At 46.2% G+C, this 13,265-nt stretch overlaps 1 protein-coding gene across 4 annotated transcripts in view; it reads right to left on the reverse strand.

The window, feature by feature from the left end:
* Window positions 1-4,195: 4,195 nt before the first annotated feature.
* EXOC4 (exocyst complex component 4) overlaps window positions 4,196-13,265 on the reverse strand; it is a 381,730-nt gene continuing 372,660 nt past the window's right edge. For all 4 annotated transcript variants that reach the window (XM_048062635.2, XM_048062633.2, XM_048062634.2 and 1 more), the window contains one exon: window positions 4,196-5,571. In XM_048062635.2, the coding sequence (XP_047918592.1) occupies window positions 5,334-5,571 (238 nt within the window). In that variant the 3' untranslated portion in view covers window positions 4,196-5,333. The remainder of the gene's footprint in view (window positions 5,572-13,265) is intronic.

The following is a 13,265-nucleotide window of genomic DNA, read 5'->3' on the forward strand; positions in this document are numbered from 1 at the left end:
CTGTGCCCAAGCCTAACAAAGTAAATAATGAACACCGATGCAATGAACTTCCCAATAAATCGCTCCTGATGAATTTCACACAGATTATCCAAAAGCAAATGTAATGATTATATGCTGGCCGCAGCCACCTAATTTTGTATTCCTGGCTCAGTTGTTAGTTTCAATCAGCAAAAGGAAGGAAAATAAAATAAAATAAAATAAAACGCCTCATTTCTGAGCACGCTCCCCATTTGAAGCAGAAAGGTAAGATGTGAACTGCAGGGCACAGGCAGCTCTGGCTCGGATTTACAGGGTTGCTTTGCCCAGCAGTGAGAGCAGGGCTGATCCTCCAGGGACCGTGGCCTGGAGAGCATCAGTTGACTTCCCTGCATCTTGGTTTCCTTTCAAGTTTATCATCCATCATGCTATTTTTGAGCTCCAGCTCTGTAGGGCAGAACATCCCCTGCTATGCACATGTTCAGCAGTGGACACCCAGCCTTGCCCGAGGCTCAAGTTGCTACTGTGATATAATTGATACGGGTCACTGGGTATTTAAAGTGCAGTGGGGAAAAAAAAAATCTAAGCTTTGGGTAATAAATTCCTGAAATGAGAGCACAGTCAGCTTTGTGGCTGAGGGCTGTGGCGATGGATGAGGCTTGGGGAGCACTGCGTGTTCCCGCTGTGGGAATTCATCCCCACGACTGGGGATCGGTGTGCGAGTGGCTAATGGTCATTTGTGTGACGTCTCCATATCTCAGCTCAGTGAAATGACCAACTCCCTGTCCCCATCTCAAAAAACCTTCCCCGTTTGCCCGAGAGCAATAGGACTGACATTACTGCAACACTAATTTCCTCTTGGCAGCTCTCCCCCGCTCCCTGTCTGCGTGCCCTCCCCTTTATTGCAATGTGCCACATTGAAAAAGAAATTTGCAATTATGACTTGTGCTAATAAAATAAAGCACAGCCAATAAAAGGCAGAAAGAGAGCCTCACTCCTCTGCAAACCTTTCCAGCCGCTGCTTTCCCTGAGTGGCCGCGCTCACCACATCTATGGCAGCTTATGGGGTCGAGGGGACCCACGCCATGGTATCTCTAGGGGCTTATATATATACGGGTATGTATATAAGTGTGTACATACATACAGTTGTATGTGTATTTGTCGAACAGACAGCTTTATACCATCCTTAATTAAGAAGCTGTCAAGAGGGAGGAGGCACTTGGGAGAGGACGAGCTGGTGACTGATACACAACCGTGGCAGGAACAGGAGTAATTTACTTTACCTTCCACTTCCATGTCTGGCATAGGCTTCAAAATAGTGCGATAATTAAAAACCAGTAAAGATTACGAGGTTGTAAAGAGGAAATTGTGAAACCCTCATGAACGTTTACAGCTCCCATGAAAATATTTCATTTTGTGGTCTGGAGGAGTATTTCCTTGTCTCTTTAAGCACCAAAGGGCCACATCCATATAACAATTACGTTCTAAGTGCTGGCAGAGCTGGTAGCATTTCATGTTGCATTACAAAACAAAATGCCTAGGCCTTGTCCATAAAGCAGTGCGTGTCTTGCAGGGTCACATCAGGACTGTGAAACCACCGTAGGCAAGAGACAGTGCAGAGAACAGAACCGGCGCTGACATCCATGGTCCTGTAACAAAGTCCCAGACTGAGGACTGGGTCCCTCCTTCAGGGCAGAAGGGTAAGTCACGCTGTGCAGCTGTGCGTAGCTCACGTCTAAGGTAAAGGGCGTTCATGGGGTCTTTGCACAGTTTGCAATACACTTACATAGTTTTCTCCCTTCAGAAAACCATCTTTTACCCTAAATATGTTATAAATGCCCTGTCTGTGTGAGTTTGTGTGAGTACGTTCCACAAGCTGGGATGGAGAAGTAGTTACCAAAGGCCAATACCTAAAGAAAGGCAAAGTAAACACAGGCAAGGAAGTGTGAGACAGCTTCCCAAGGGCCGGTACGCTCAGACTTGTGCATCTGTTGGCTTTGAAGGAATGATAAACTCAGGCCAACCAGAGCCTGCACAAGACCATGAGCACACACAAGTTCCAACAATGGGGCCGGGTGACCTGGACCACACCAAAGAGGGTGGCTGTTATACGGAGACGATGAGTACAGGGTTATTGAGACGCCTGATGAGACATCTTGTTCTCAGGGGACTTTCCAAACACCTACTTAGAAGCGCCTGGTGCGTGAGTACCGCCCGTGGGTTTGGCCTCCCAGCTGGGGCTCCAGATGGGTACGTATGACTGTGTGCGTGTGGACTATGTGAGAGGATAAGCCAGCCTGTTGTCTGAATAGTTATTTGCTATTAAATAAAACATCTTGACTCTACCCACAGTAACAGCTTAATGAACAAAAGATGTTCCCAAAAGATCTCTTCCCCCCACGCGCTCGAGACCCCATTAGCGAGAGAGGATTGCAACAAACGCCAACACACAAGCCAGACCCCTTGCAATGGATACCCATTTGTTCCAGGCAGGCTTAGTGCCGAAAAAGTCCCCTCAATGCTCACATTGTCCAGGTGTGTGGTAGCAAGCGGGCTGCTGCCCTGTCATCGCTGCTACCTGGACACGCACATAATGCAGGAAACTCACTGGGAGGTGGTTTTGTGAAGCGTAACTGCACGGTACAGAGGACGGACCTGCTGATCATGTAAGGCTCTTTCTTGGAAGGCAGCTCAGACAGTGGGTGATCTAAAAACTACACACACAAAACTAGGTGCATTGTCTAAACATGAGCTATCCGGAGTCCTCTTTGCTTCAAAATCACAGCCTTCACTGAGTACATTGTATTTCTGAAGCACCTGTTGGCACAGCAAGCATGGTGCATTCAAAAGTTACCTTTCAGGGAAAAAATGTTCAGTAAGGATTTGCAAAAGCTGATGAGGATTCTTTCTGGCAGCATCTTTTTGTGGTGGAGCAAGAAAGCTTGTGCAGAGTATGCCAATGGGTGGCTGAAAGAAGGTGCTTGAGCTCTGGCTTCCGACAAGCCGCATGCTGCTCATGTCTTTCTCTGTGGCCTCAGGCACTCCCTTTTTACCCTTGGTGTGACTGCCATGATATACAGACTGAATAATATTAACTTCTGTTGTAAAGGATTGGAGAGGACTGAGTCTGAACACTCAAGGAGATGCTGGCCAATTATATGCTGCAATTACCTCAACTGCAAAACTTTTTCATCTCTCTATACCAGGATCTGGGTAAGTCCTTGCCTCTCCTCTCTCCAGTCGTGCCATGGTGTTCTTGAACCACGCAGGCCAGCAAATGCCTTCTTGCACCTCAGGCCAGTGCATGGACATGACCTAGGGCTCTGTATTTACAGCCTGTGGTGCTGTGATGGACAATGTGATGTGCAGTTCAAAGAGGATTCTTTTAAATAATTTACTTTGGAAGAAAACAGACTCCCAAGTTTGAAATTTTCGAAATGTTCTTTGTTTTCATGCAATCTGTCATGGCACCCACCAGCACAGCTGCTCAGTGGGTGGAAAATGGGGACTGCAAAGCTCAAGATCAGCCATGTAAAGATGAGGCAGAGCCTCAGATTATTAACAATAAAGGACACAAAAGGAATCCAAAATAGTTTGACTCTAGCCCACAGCGGCCCAGTCTGGATTCAGAGCTCCTCACACATCATCTCTGTACCTCAAAGGGTCTGAAATCTGTTTTGTATGTACCAAGCAGCTTCTTTTCCATCCTCCCATGTCTGGATGCAGAATAGGCTGCCTTCTTGCATCCTCACTGCAGCACATCTTGGATGCCAGGGCTAGGGAATACATACCCCATGTGCTACCCCAGGGAGAGCCCTCATCATCATACAGGGCCACGATGGCGTTCTCCACTGTTACACGTGCAAATTCCTCAAGGAAAAGAAGGAACTCTAGGAGTTAATGGCTGGTACTGGCACAATAAAAACTAGGTTCATGAATAAAATGAGACTAGAAATCAGAAAAAAAATCCTAACGACTTAGAACTACTGCGTTCTGCTTTTAATGTGGAGGTTGAGAAGCTTCTTGTCCAGTTGGCCCGTGGTAGCCGGGGATTAGGCTGAGTGACTCAGAAGACCAGTTCCATAGTGATGCAACCTCAGAGGACACCGTATGACTTTGGATCTCACAGGACACCATATAACTTTGGACCCAGAAAAGAGTCTTTCAAATATCACTAAATTAAGTTCTTAAAGAAATAAAGCACCAGAGCCTTCGAGGAGTCATTACATTATCCTTTAATTCTGAAGTTTCAAGACTGATGCACAAGCAGTTAAACAGCTGAGAGAGAACCCATCTCAGGACGTGAAACCCAGCTGGGCTGACTATTTACCTGCCAAATACAAGTGCAGTGTGTTCTTGGTTTGGAGGGTTGGCACAAACTCATCAGCCTCAGTGAACCGAGAGCCTTTTACCAGGTGGCAAGGCAGAACTGGTGACCCGAGCTTGCTTCATACTGCAGAGCTGGGATCTACCCTCCTCCTGCCCTTGCTGACCATTAGCACTGAGCTACGTAAGCCTGTGCATCCTCCCAGTGCATCAAATGGTGATTACAAAATATCTTCTGAGCTAAGCTATACTCAAAAGATATATTCAGAAAAAGAGAATTAAGTTCTGCTGTTGCATTATATTGGCAATTTTCTCCTACATCCACCATCATCCAGTGCAGTATGAGCTGCAGAAACTGATGCCATCTGGCTCTGTGATAATGAAAAAGTAGAAGTGGAAACAAATGGTCCCACGTCACCTCCCACTACAAGAACTGGCTTATTACTACTGTCTGTAGGAATAAGCAACTAGATCTCTTTGCAGTGGAAAGAGCAGAAAACTAAATGCATCTACAACTGTCACTTAGAATAGTACAGGCAGAGCTGAAATAGGCTTCCCATGTGGCAACAGTGGTGGAACAGCTTCAAAGTCATCAAGATCCCAGGTTATCAACAGATCTGCACTTAATTCTCACGGTGCTGTTTAGTGTGGTCTGAACTTCCACCGAAGACCGGCCTAACCCAATGAAATCTCTTTTCCCATTCCCCCAGAGAGAGCAGCTTGCCTTGCATCTCAAGGCAAAGCAGCAGCGACAGAGCAAAGCCCAATATCCCACCCACATCTCTGCCAAAAAGCCTCTTCCTCCTGCAGCGCAATCGCTCTTGGGAGAAGGCGTTAAGGAAGCATTACGTGATTACACATCAAAACCCCCCAAAGAACCCCAAAACCAAATTTCAAACGGCATTTCCCTTCTCGCTAGCAGGCCACCACCCAAGAAGATTCACGCTTTTGCCACCAATTTTAACAGAAACGCAGAAGCTTGGCCCTGCGACCAGACAGCCCCCACTGCTCACCGAAGACGAGCAACTTAGTTAAACAGTGGTGATTTTCTTGTCCTTGGTGGCCTGTTTGATAGCAGCTTGCTCACAGATGATCTCCTTCAACCTCTGCAGCCTCATATTCTGCGTGGTTTGGTCTCCCACACCCGTCTGGCTCCGGTGGAGTAAGTTCAGGGCGTAGATGTACTCCAGCTCTGTGTACTTCACGCCTTGATCCACCACGAGGTTTAAGAGCTCGTCTGCTGTGTTGTAGAGCATCTCATAATACTGCCTGAAAAGCAAGCAAACAAAAAACCACCCTGGTGAGCACTGAGGCTTGATGTTCACGAAAACCATCTGTAGAATGGTAGAATCCTGTAGAGTGTTTCCGTAGCATACCATCAGCTGTTACTTTTTATTCAGTGGTGCCGTGAGCAGAGAAGGATTGCTAGGTATACAAAGGAAGCCCAAAGATAATGCTGTTGAACACCAGGAGATGCCAAGCGTGCACGTACAAGCACAGGGGAGCCCATGTCCCACTCACCCCGCTTCCCATATTCTTCCATCTAAAGCACAAATGATGGGAACTGAAAGGCAGAGCCTAGGATAAGGTCAGGGATCAGGGGAAGTTTCTCCTCTACGGCTCCACTGCAGTAAGCTCCAGCACGCGATGAAGCTTGGCTGGGGGTTAGGTCTGTTTGGGGTTTCAAATCCAAAAAAAGTGGTGCCTGGATGGCAAGTACCCCTCTTTCTAGAGGAGTTGGCTGACGGCATAAATTCATACTGGTGTTACAGACCCTTGTAAAGAAACAAGGGTCCGAAAAGCTCAAGGAAGAAGTGAAAAGATTCCTTTCTTGCACCACATGGCAGCAAGGACTGTTTCAACCAAATCCTGTAACTTCCAGCACCTGCACGACTGCCCCTGCTTCTGTAGGAGGACAAGGCCAGGCTGCAGTCTAATGCTTAGATCTGGGTGGAATAAATTATTTAAAACCCAAGAGTAGGGGCTCCAGGAAAAGTTATCACCTCCTTCCCTTTCTCTGCTCTTTGACTGCATTAAAACGGCAATCAGGCCAAACATGGCAGAGCTGCATATTAAATTTCTCTTGTTCTTTACTTTGCAGGCTCTCGGGTCTGGCTTAGCTGTGCTTCTGCAGAGCATCCAGCGTGCTGCCAGACTGCAAAGCACCGCAGCAATGACTGTAACTGGCTGTGGCAAAACCCCGTGTTTGGGACGTCTCAGGTCTTGACCAGGCTACTGGGCTTCAGAGTGCTGCATTTTGGTCTCCTCTGTCTCCTTCAAGACATTCCCTGCTGCCGTGAGCTGAGAATTTGCTCCTGTGGTTGAAAACCTGCAGCTACGTAACTGCTGATAGGGGACAGCCAAGAGCACGTGGGCTTGCAGCGAGAGGAAGGGGAGCTCCAAAATCACCAGTTCCAAGAATGAGGGCTGATAGGATTCAGGCTGGGTGGTCAGAGAAGAAGCGAGTGTGCATGTGCAAGGGATGATACACATAAAAAACGCATAAGAAACAAACAAAAAATAGCTTTTGGGGTTGAATAAGAAATGAAAAACCAATCAGGCTGCTAGCTCTGTGCAGTTGAGATGCAGGCTATGAAACTCCTGGCGCTGAAGGAGGACCAGGTCGCCAGCATCAAAACCAGCAAAATTTGGATGTTCTTTTAATTTTGGCTGCTCTTGCAGGTAGGCACAAGACCCAAAACCCGGCAGTTCCAAGCATCAGCGCGGTGACAGCATCAGCTCAGGCTGGCTAACCCTGGCACTGCAATAACCTCCCTCCCAGCCAGAAAACACAGCTCATTCCTCAGCTAAAGCAGCTCGGGGGACATCCAGTTACAGGCAGGGACTGCCAAAACCCTGCGGGTCAGTGGTCTGAGGACAGGTCTGCCGAGTTTTCACTTCAGTTCCTCCCTTGGGCCATGGTCCCGTAACCTTTATGCTTGAACTCGACGTACAGAAGCAGTTGCATTTGGGATGCTGCAGGAACCAAGAGCCCAAATTTGCCTGGCAGGTGCCTACCCCTGGGCCCTGCAGCGTCCTGGCACCCCGACGTGTGCCCAGGAACCACTGTTAGCCTCAAAATGCTAAAAAGATCAAGGTATTTATGAAGCTGCTTCAACACACAGGCAGGAATCGAATGTAAGGTTGACTTTGAGGGTATTGGCAATATCTCAAATACGGTTATACACAACACAGAGAAAAATCAGCACGGCTGCCAGAGAAAACACCATGACTTAGGAAACATCGATCACTTCGAGAGAATTGATGCTGAGCAGATGTGAAATGAGATTTTGCTTTTATCAGCTCTGGCTGCATTTTCAAAAAATGACACGGGGTGTACCTTGGCTGGGGCGTATCTCCCTCTGAGAGGTGGCAAGTCTCTGCTCAAAGCCCAGGACTTGGCCTTCCTAGGTGTCAGACCACCTCAAAAGGAGGAGCAAGAAGAACATATCCTTCCTGCTTCTGCCTAACCCCAAGCATATTCTCAGAGGTGCATGAGCTGCTGTACCTGAAATGTTCCTGATTATTTCCCCATGAGGCAAATATTAAACTCAGAAAATGTCAAATAACACCGCAATTAAACAGGGAGGAAACCTGAGGTTGGGGCTGTGCTACCAGTTTTGCCTCCTATGTGCTAAAGTTTCCAGTTCCTACAAGTAAGTGGCCATCAGAAAGCTTCCCAGAACATTTCCATCCCTGCGTGGACTCAGAATTTTGTTCCTCCCTTGAGCAGGGGACCAGGAGGGAGAAGAAACGACCTGCCCACAGCCCCTCTGGTCATCTCTCCATCTGACCCTGCGTCTCTACTGCTAAATGACACTTGGGGGCACCACAGCCCTGGTTCTTCAGACTCTGGGATGGCCAAATGCAGGGACTGGCCAAGACGCCAGTGGGCATTTGGGTGACCAACACCACTTCACATCCCTCTCCTGAGATGCCAAAGCTGACCATCAGTCAGGCTCAGCAGTGCAGGCCTGTCATTCCCTCCCTGTCCTTATGGCTGCCTTTCCGTTAACCTGTCCCAAATCCTAGCTTACCGCAGGATTCTGCACCTCATAAACGGAGGATTCATCTGTCACTCGGTTCAGGATCAGATTATTTTTTAATTAAAAATTTCCCGCAAAATAATACAAAAAAAAAAGAAAAGATGAGCGAGCGAGACAGTGCGAGCGAGCAAAAGGTATGCATTTTTAATTGGGCGCAATTAAAAACCTGCCGCTTTGGCATGGCTTTGCCTTCGGCCAAACCCTATTTGCATGAGTAATTATTCACTCCATTACGAAGTCTGCTCAACTTTGCCTCCCTTGTCTTTGAAAGTATTAATAAATATTGATCAGACACACTCCTGTTTGCCTTTGCCCAAGCAGCTCTGATGGACTCATCTTCTGATGTTATCAAATAATGAAATATGAAAGAGTGAGTGGGATGAGCCTCTTGTTCTGTGATTTTTTATTTAGGCTCTTCATTTTGCTTTCAGAAGTGTATTTGTCCCTGGCATTATAAATGCTCTTTTGATTATCGAGAGGAGGTTGTGAAAAGCAAGTTAGTAAGGGACGGGGGAAATAAATGGACAGGTGAGGGAGATCTCTATTCACTGAAATGCTGGCAGACTGCTCTGGGTTTTAAAGTGGAGATTTAAAACCAGGGAGAAGAATTAATATTTATCAAAAGTTGATTTTACCATCTGACAAATAGGTTAATAAATAATAATAGCAGATTAGCATAGCTAACAAAAAAAAATTAGCTTTCCAAGCCTTCGGTTGGCTTCCACGTGAGCACAGCTCAGCACACGTAAGCTGATGTATCCTAACCTGATCATCGACTTGGGCTGTGAGATCCACTCAGCACTCAGATATTTGGGGTAAGGAGGGAACGGATCAAAGCCGATCTCATCAATCGTTACTCACTTGAGTAAACGCGGCTGATGGGAGCAAAGTCACCTGGGTGACTCGGCTCAGCAGGGAAATCTTTTTGTTTGCATCCTTACTCGGTTATTATTCATTTGTACGATGCTGAGAAGTGTAGATGGGGCTTGTTGAGTTCATTTGGTATGGCAAATGCATAAATGGGGTACAAGTTCATACAGAGCATCTCCCTGATTTCTCCAGATTTCCTTTGGAAGTGCCAACCATTGCTGTGCCGTAAGGGGAAGGAAACATCGATTTGCATGCCAGGCTTTGGTCCTTTAGGCGGGTAAATACCTGGCCAAACCCTCCCTATAACCAGCCTTGGGGTTGATGGCGTGTTTTGAGAAGGTGAGGAGTAGAGGACAGTCTAAGGTGCCCTAAGATGAAGAGAAAATGAGCAGCCCACCAGCCTAGCCATGTGCGAACTGTTCCTCTGCCTGACGGCAACGAGATTGGGTCCAAAGTTTCTGAACCACCCTTAGAATTCTTTTGGTGCTTTTTTGAAGACAAACACCCGTCTAAGAGCAAATAATGCCTAATGCAAAGCTCAAATACAACTGTACTCTTTCTGCTGACTACAGCAGGCTCAGAGGATCTACCACCACACGAACAACATCTTCGTCCTAACAGCAAATAAATGAGGCAAATAAATGAGGCCAAACATCACAGGTGGAAATGGTTCCCAAGCCAAGGAAAAAACAACCCATGGGCAAGTCAAAACTGTTGAAGCCAATTAACACAACCTTTTTATTTTTTACACCAATTATAAAACAAAACATCGTTGCCAAAAATGAATCGATTTTGCAAGGATGCATTTTTAGTATACATGTATCAAAAAAGATGGTTTCTTGAACTCTCTTGTTGGAGAAAAAGAACAAAAATAAAGAAGCTCTCTCATTTAGAAAAAAAAAATCTCTGAAAAGGCAATCAGGACGAGACCAGCTCCTCTGAGGGCTATTAATACCATTCTCCATTTAAATGCTAATGTTAACCTATAACCCAAGGCCTGCACACAGAAAAGTTTTTCAAAAGATGTCCAGGTGAATTCAAAATTAAATTCTGATTTCCCTGAGAATGACTTGATCTCTTCTTAAGAGAGGGACCTTCAGACGAACAGTGTGATGTTTCAGAATAAAGAGTCTTACTTTAATTATTCATTCATTATATAGCTGGGTGCCCATTCTGTAATGATGCAGATAGAAAGAGATTCACAAGGTGAGAACTTAGATCTGGGTGCCGATTTACCCAAAAGGAATAAAAAAAAAGTATTCTGTACTTTCTTTACCTCCCACACTTTTGGGGGATTAAGGAATCACTTCTACAATGTTCTAATAAGAACTTAAATAAGAAAGTAAAAAAGGTTAAGTATGTAGCACTTACAGACTAAATCTAGGCAAAAAAAAATGCAAGAGAGAACAATGAACGTGCACTTAAAGAGGAAAAAAGACCAAAGCTGCAGTTATAAAGTCACTGAATTTTGGTACAGGCAGATCTTGGTGGAACCACCCCATTTAAATACACGGAGGAGGTGAGCAGAAAGGGACGCTGCAAAGAAATGAGGTAACTTCGGTTCGTGTAATAGAGAAGAAATCCATTTCCAGCACTTATTGAATGCGAAAAGATGCCCACGGGGCTCTTCTGTCTGCAGAGCGCGAGACGTCAAGGTGGGAAAGGGAAAGAGCTGAGGATGGAGCTGAGGGTTACTTGTCCCCGGAGATGGGACAGGAGAGAGAACCAGTAGCATGCAGGATTTTGCAAAGCAAATTCCCAAAACTTGAAATACCAAGCAAAGGAAAATCCCCATAAGCCAGCAATTACTGTAATTTCTACACCTCATGAAGACTGCAATGATGTTTGCACACACGTGTCAGTGCTCAGCATTTTAAAGCAGGAGTCTGCAAGTATGGCTGCTGGGTCTTTTTCCATCTAAGGAACTTAAGATAACAAAACAGGAACTGCTGATGGAAGGTACCTGCTACATCATACAGCCACTCTCTAATCACTGCCTGTCTTAAACCATGTCCTTCGAGTCCTGTATGCAGTCACAGCCCTAAAACATAGGATGGAATATCATTACCCTCAGGACACTATTCTGCCAGGGAATACATATCCTGATCATCATTTTTTAAGATTTCTTTCATGATTTTTAATTAACGTGGACCAGTTCTGGAGACAACAGTAGTAAGGTCCATTTTTTTTCAGGGGAGACCTTATTGCTCTCTACAACTACCTGAAAGGAAGGGGTGGGGAGCTGGAGGTCGGCCTCTGCTCACAGGTAACTAGTGATAGGACCAGAGGGAATGGCCTCAAGTTGTGCCAGGGGAGGTTCAGTTGGAAATGAGGAGACATTTCTGCTTAGAAAGAGCAGTCAGGCATTGGGACGGGTTGCCCAGGGAGGTGGTGGAGTCACCGTCCCTGGGGGTGTTCAAGGAAAGGTTGAACGTGGTGCCTGGGGACATGGTTTAGTGGGTGACATTGGTGGTGGGGTGATGGTTGGACCAGATGATCTTGAAGGTCATTTCCAACCCTAATGATTCTAGGATTCTATGATCTTCTGCCTCCTGAAGAACCCAAAGCATAGGGGGACCTCACACGGTTTAGATGTCAAGAAACGGGGACCTCTCATGTCAGCTTAGGGTGGGATGACTTATGGCCAAGAAGCACCTATTGGTCTCCACGAACTGGAGAGGGAGTCTAAAATGAGGCTAGACCAGCCAAAAATGTGCAGCTATGATCTACACCTCCTCCAGGTGCCCTAGGGACAACCTCGTTCACAGCCTCCCAGAAGCCCTCCAGCAGATGCCCCCTCACCATGCGGCACAATTTGGAGCAGGAGGAGCAGACGGCAGTGAGCTGTGTTTGTACAGCACGAGAGCATCAAGAACGTTAAAAGCACTTAAAAAGCTAAAATATGCAAGATGTGAAATGGTTTGCAAAAGGAAAGAAAACAAGAGAGGAAGAAATAAAAGTGAATTTATACCTTAATGGTGCTCCACGCTCCTGCAAATTGCAGCCCTTAATAAACCCACAAATCAGGGATGTGATGTAAGGATTGTTGTAGCTTTTTCTGTTGTTTGTCTACAGCCAGAAGAGCCAAGATAAAAATGAAGTAATTTGTCCAAAGCACAAAGCAGTGTCAGAGGTGGTAAACCTTCACACCTTGAGCAGTCCTGTGCCCTCCCCGGGACTGCAGGGCACAGAAATCTGAACAGGTTGCAGAGCCAGGCAACAAAAGGAGCTTTATTTATTCAGGCGGGTAAAAAAGTGGAGTCTTAATTGAAGACAACCAAATTACACACACCAATTACTTTTCTTTTTAAAAATAAAACTACCCAGTGTACAAACCACGAGAACCAAATCCTCTCACCTATGTGTTGGTCTCTGTGTGGGCTAAGCAGCTTTGTTTTAACATCTCTTTTTCAAAATAAACCCCCTTCGGGTGCTCTCTGCAGCTCTGTGTCACTGAAGCACTTGGTTTTCTCCCTGCTCCATCCCCTTATGTAAAATACAGATGACAAAATACCTGCAAAACCCTGAGATGATTAGGAACGGAAGAGGTAAGATACGCGCAGAACGTAACTACTCTTCCAGAAGACCTCCCCTTTACCCTCTCCTCCTTTTCCCCCTGACTCCTGCCCGGCTCTGCCTTATCTAACAGTTTTGTTCTTGGTATTTCCCTCTTATTTTCTTTTCCCTTCTTCCCCCAGGTTGTCACTCGTGCCTGGGACCAGCGTGCCCTGCTGGGGATCTCCGCTCAGCAGACGGCGTCACCACGAAGGGAACACGTGCCCGGATATTTCAGAAACCGTTCCCTGCAAGGCAGCAACCACCCCTGCACTGCGCGGCGACACGCGGTAATTACACGGCTTTTCAAAGGAAGGATAAATCCATTAAAGCCCATTAAGTAATTTTTTTCAGAAACGACGTCTGAGCCACTCCTCGTAGCTCCATGCTGGCTGATACTACGATGGACGAATTTCTCCCTCTCCAAATGGAACTTTATAGGGTATTAAATAAGCACCCTCAGCACTTATCTAAATCTTTAATTAGTTCTAT

The sequence above is a fragment of the Anser cygnoides genome, chromosome 1 (genome assembly GCF_040182565.1).
Source record: "Anser cygnoides isolate HZ-2024a breed goose chromosome 1, Taihu_goose_T2T_genome, whole genome shotgun sequence".
Classification (NCBI taxonomy): domain Eukaryota; kingdom Metazoa; phylum Chordata; class Aves; order Anseriformes; family Anatidae; genus Anser; species Anser cygnoides.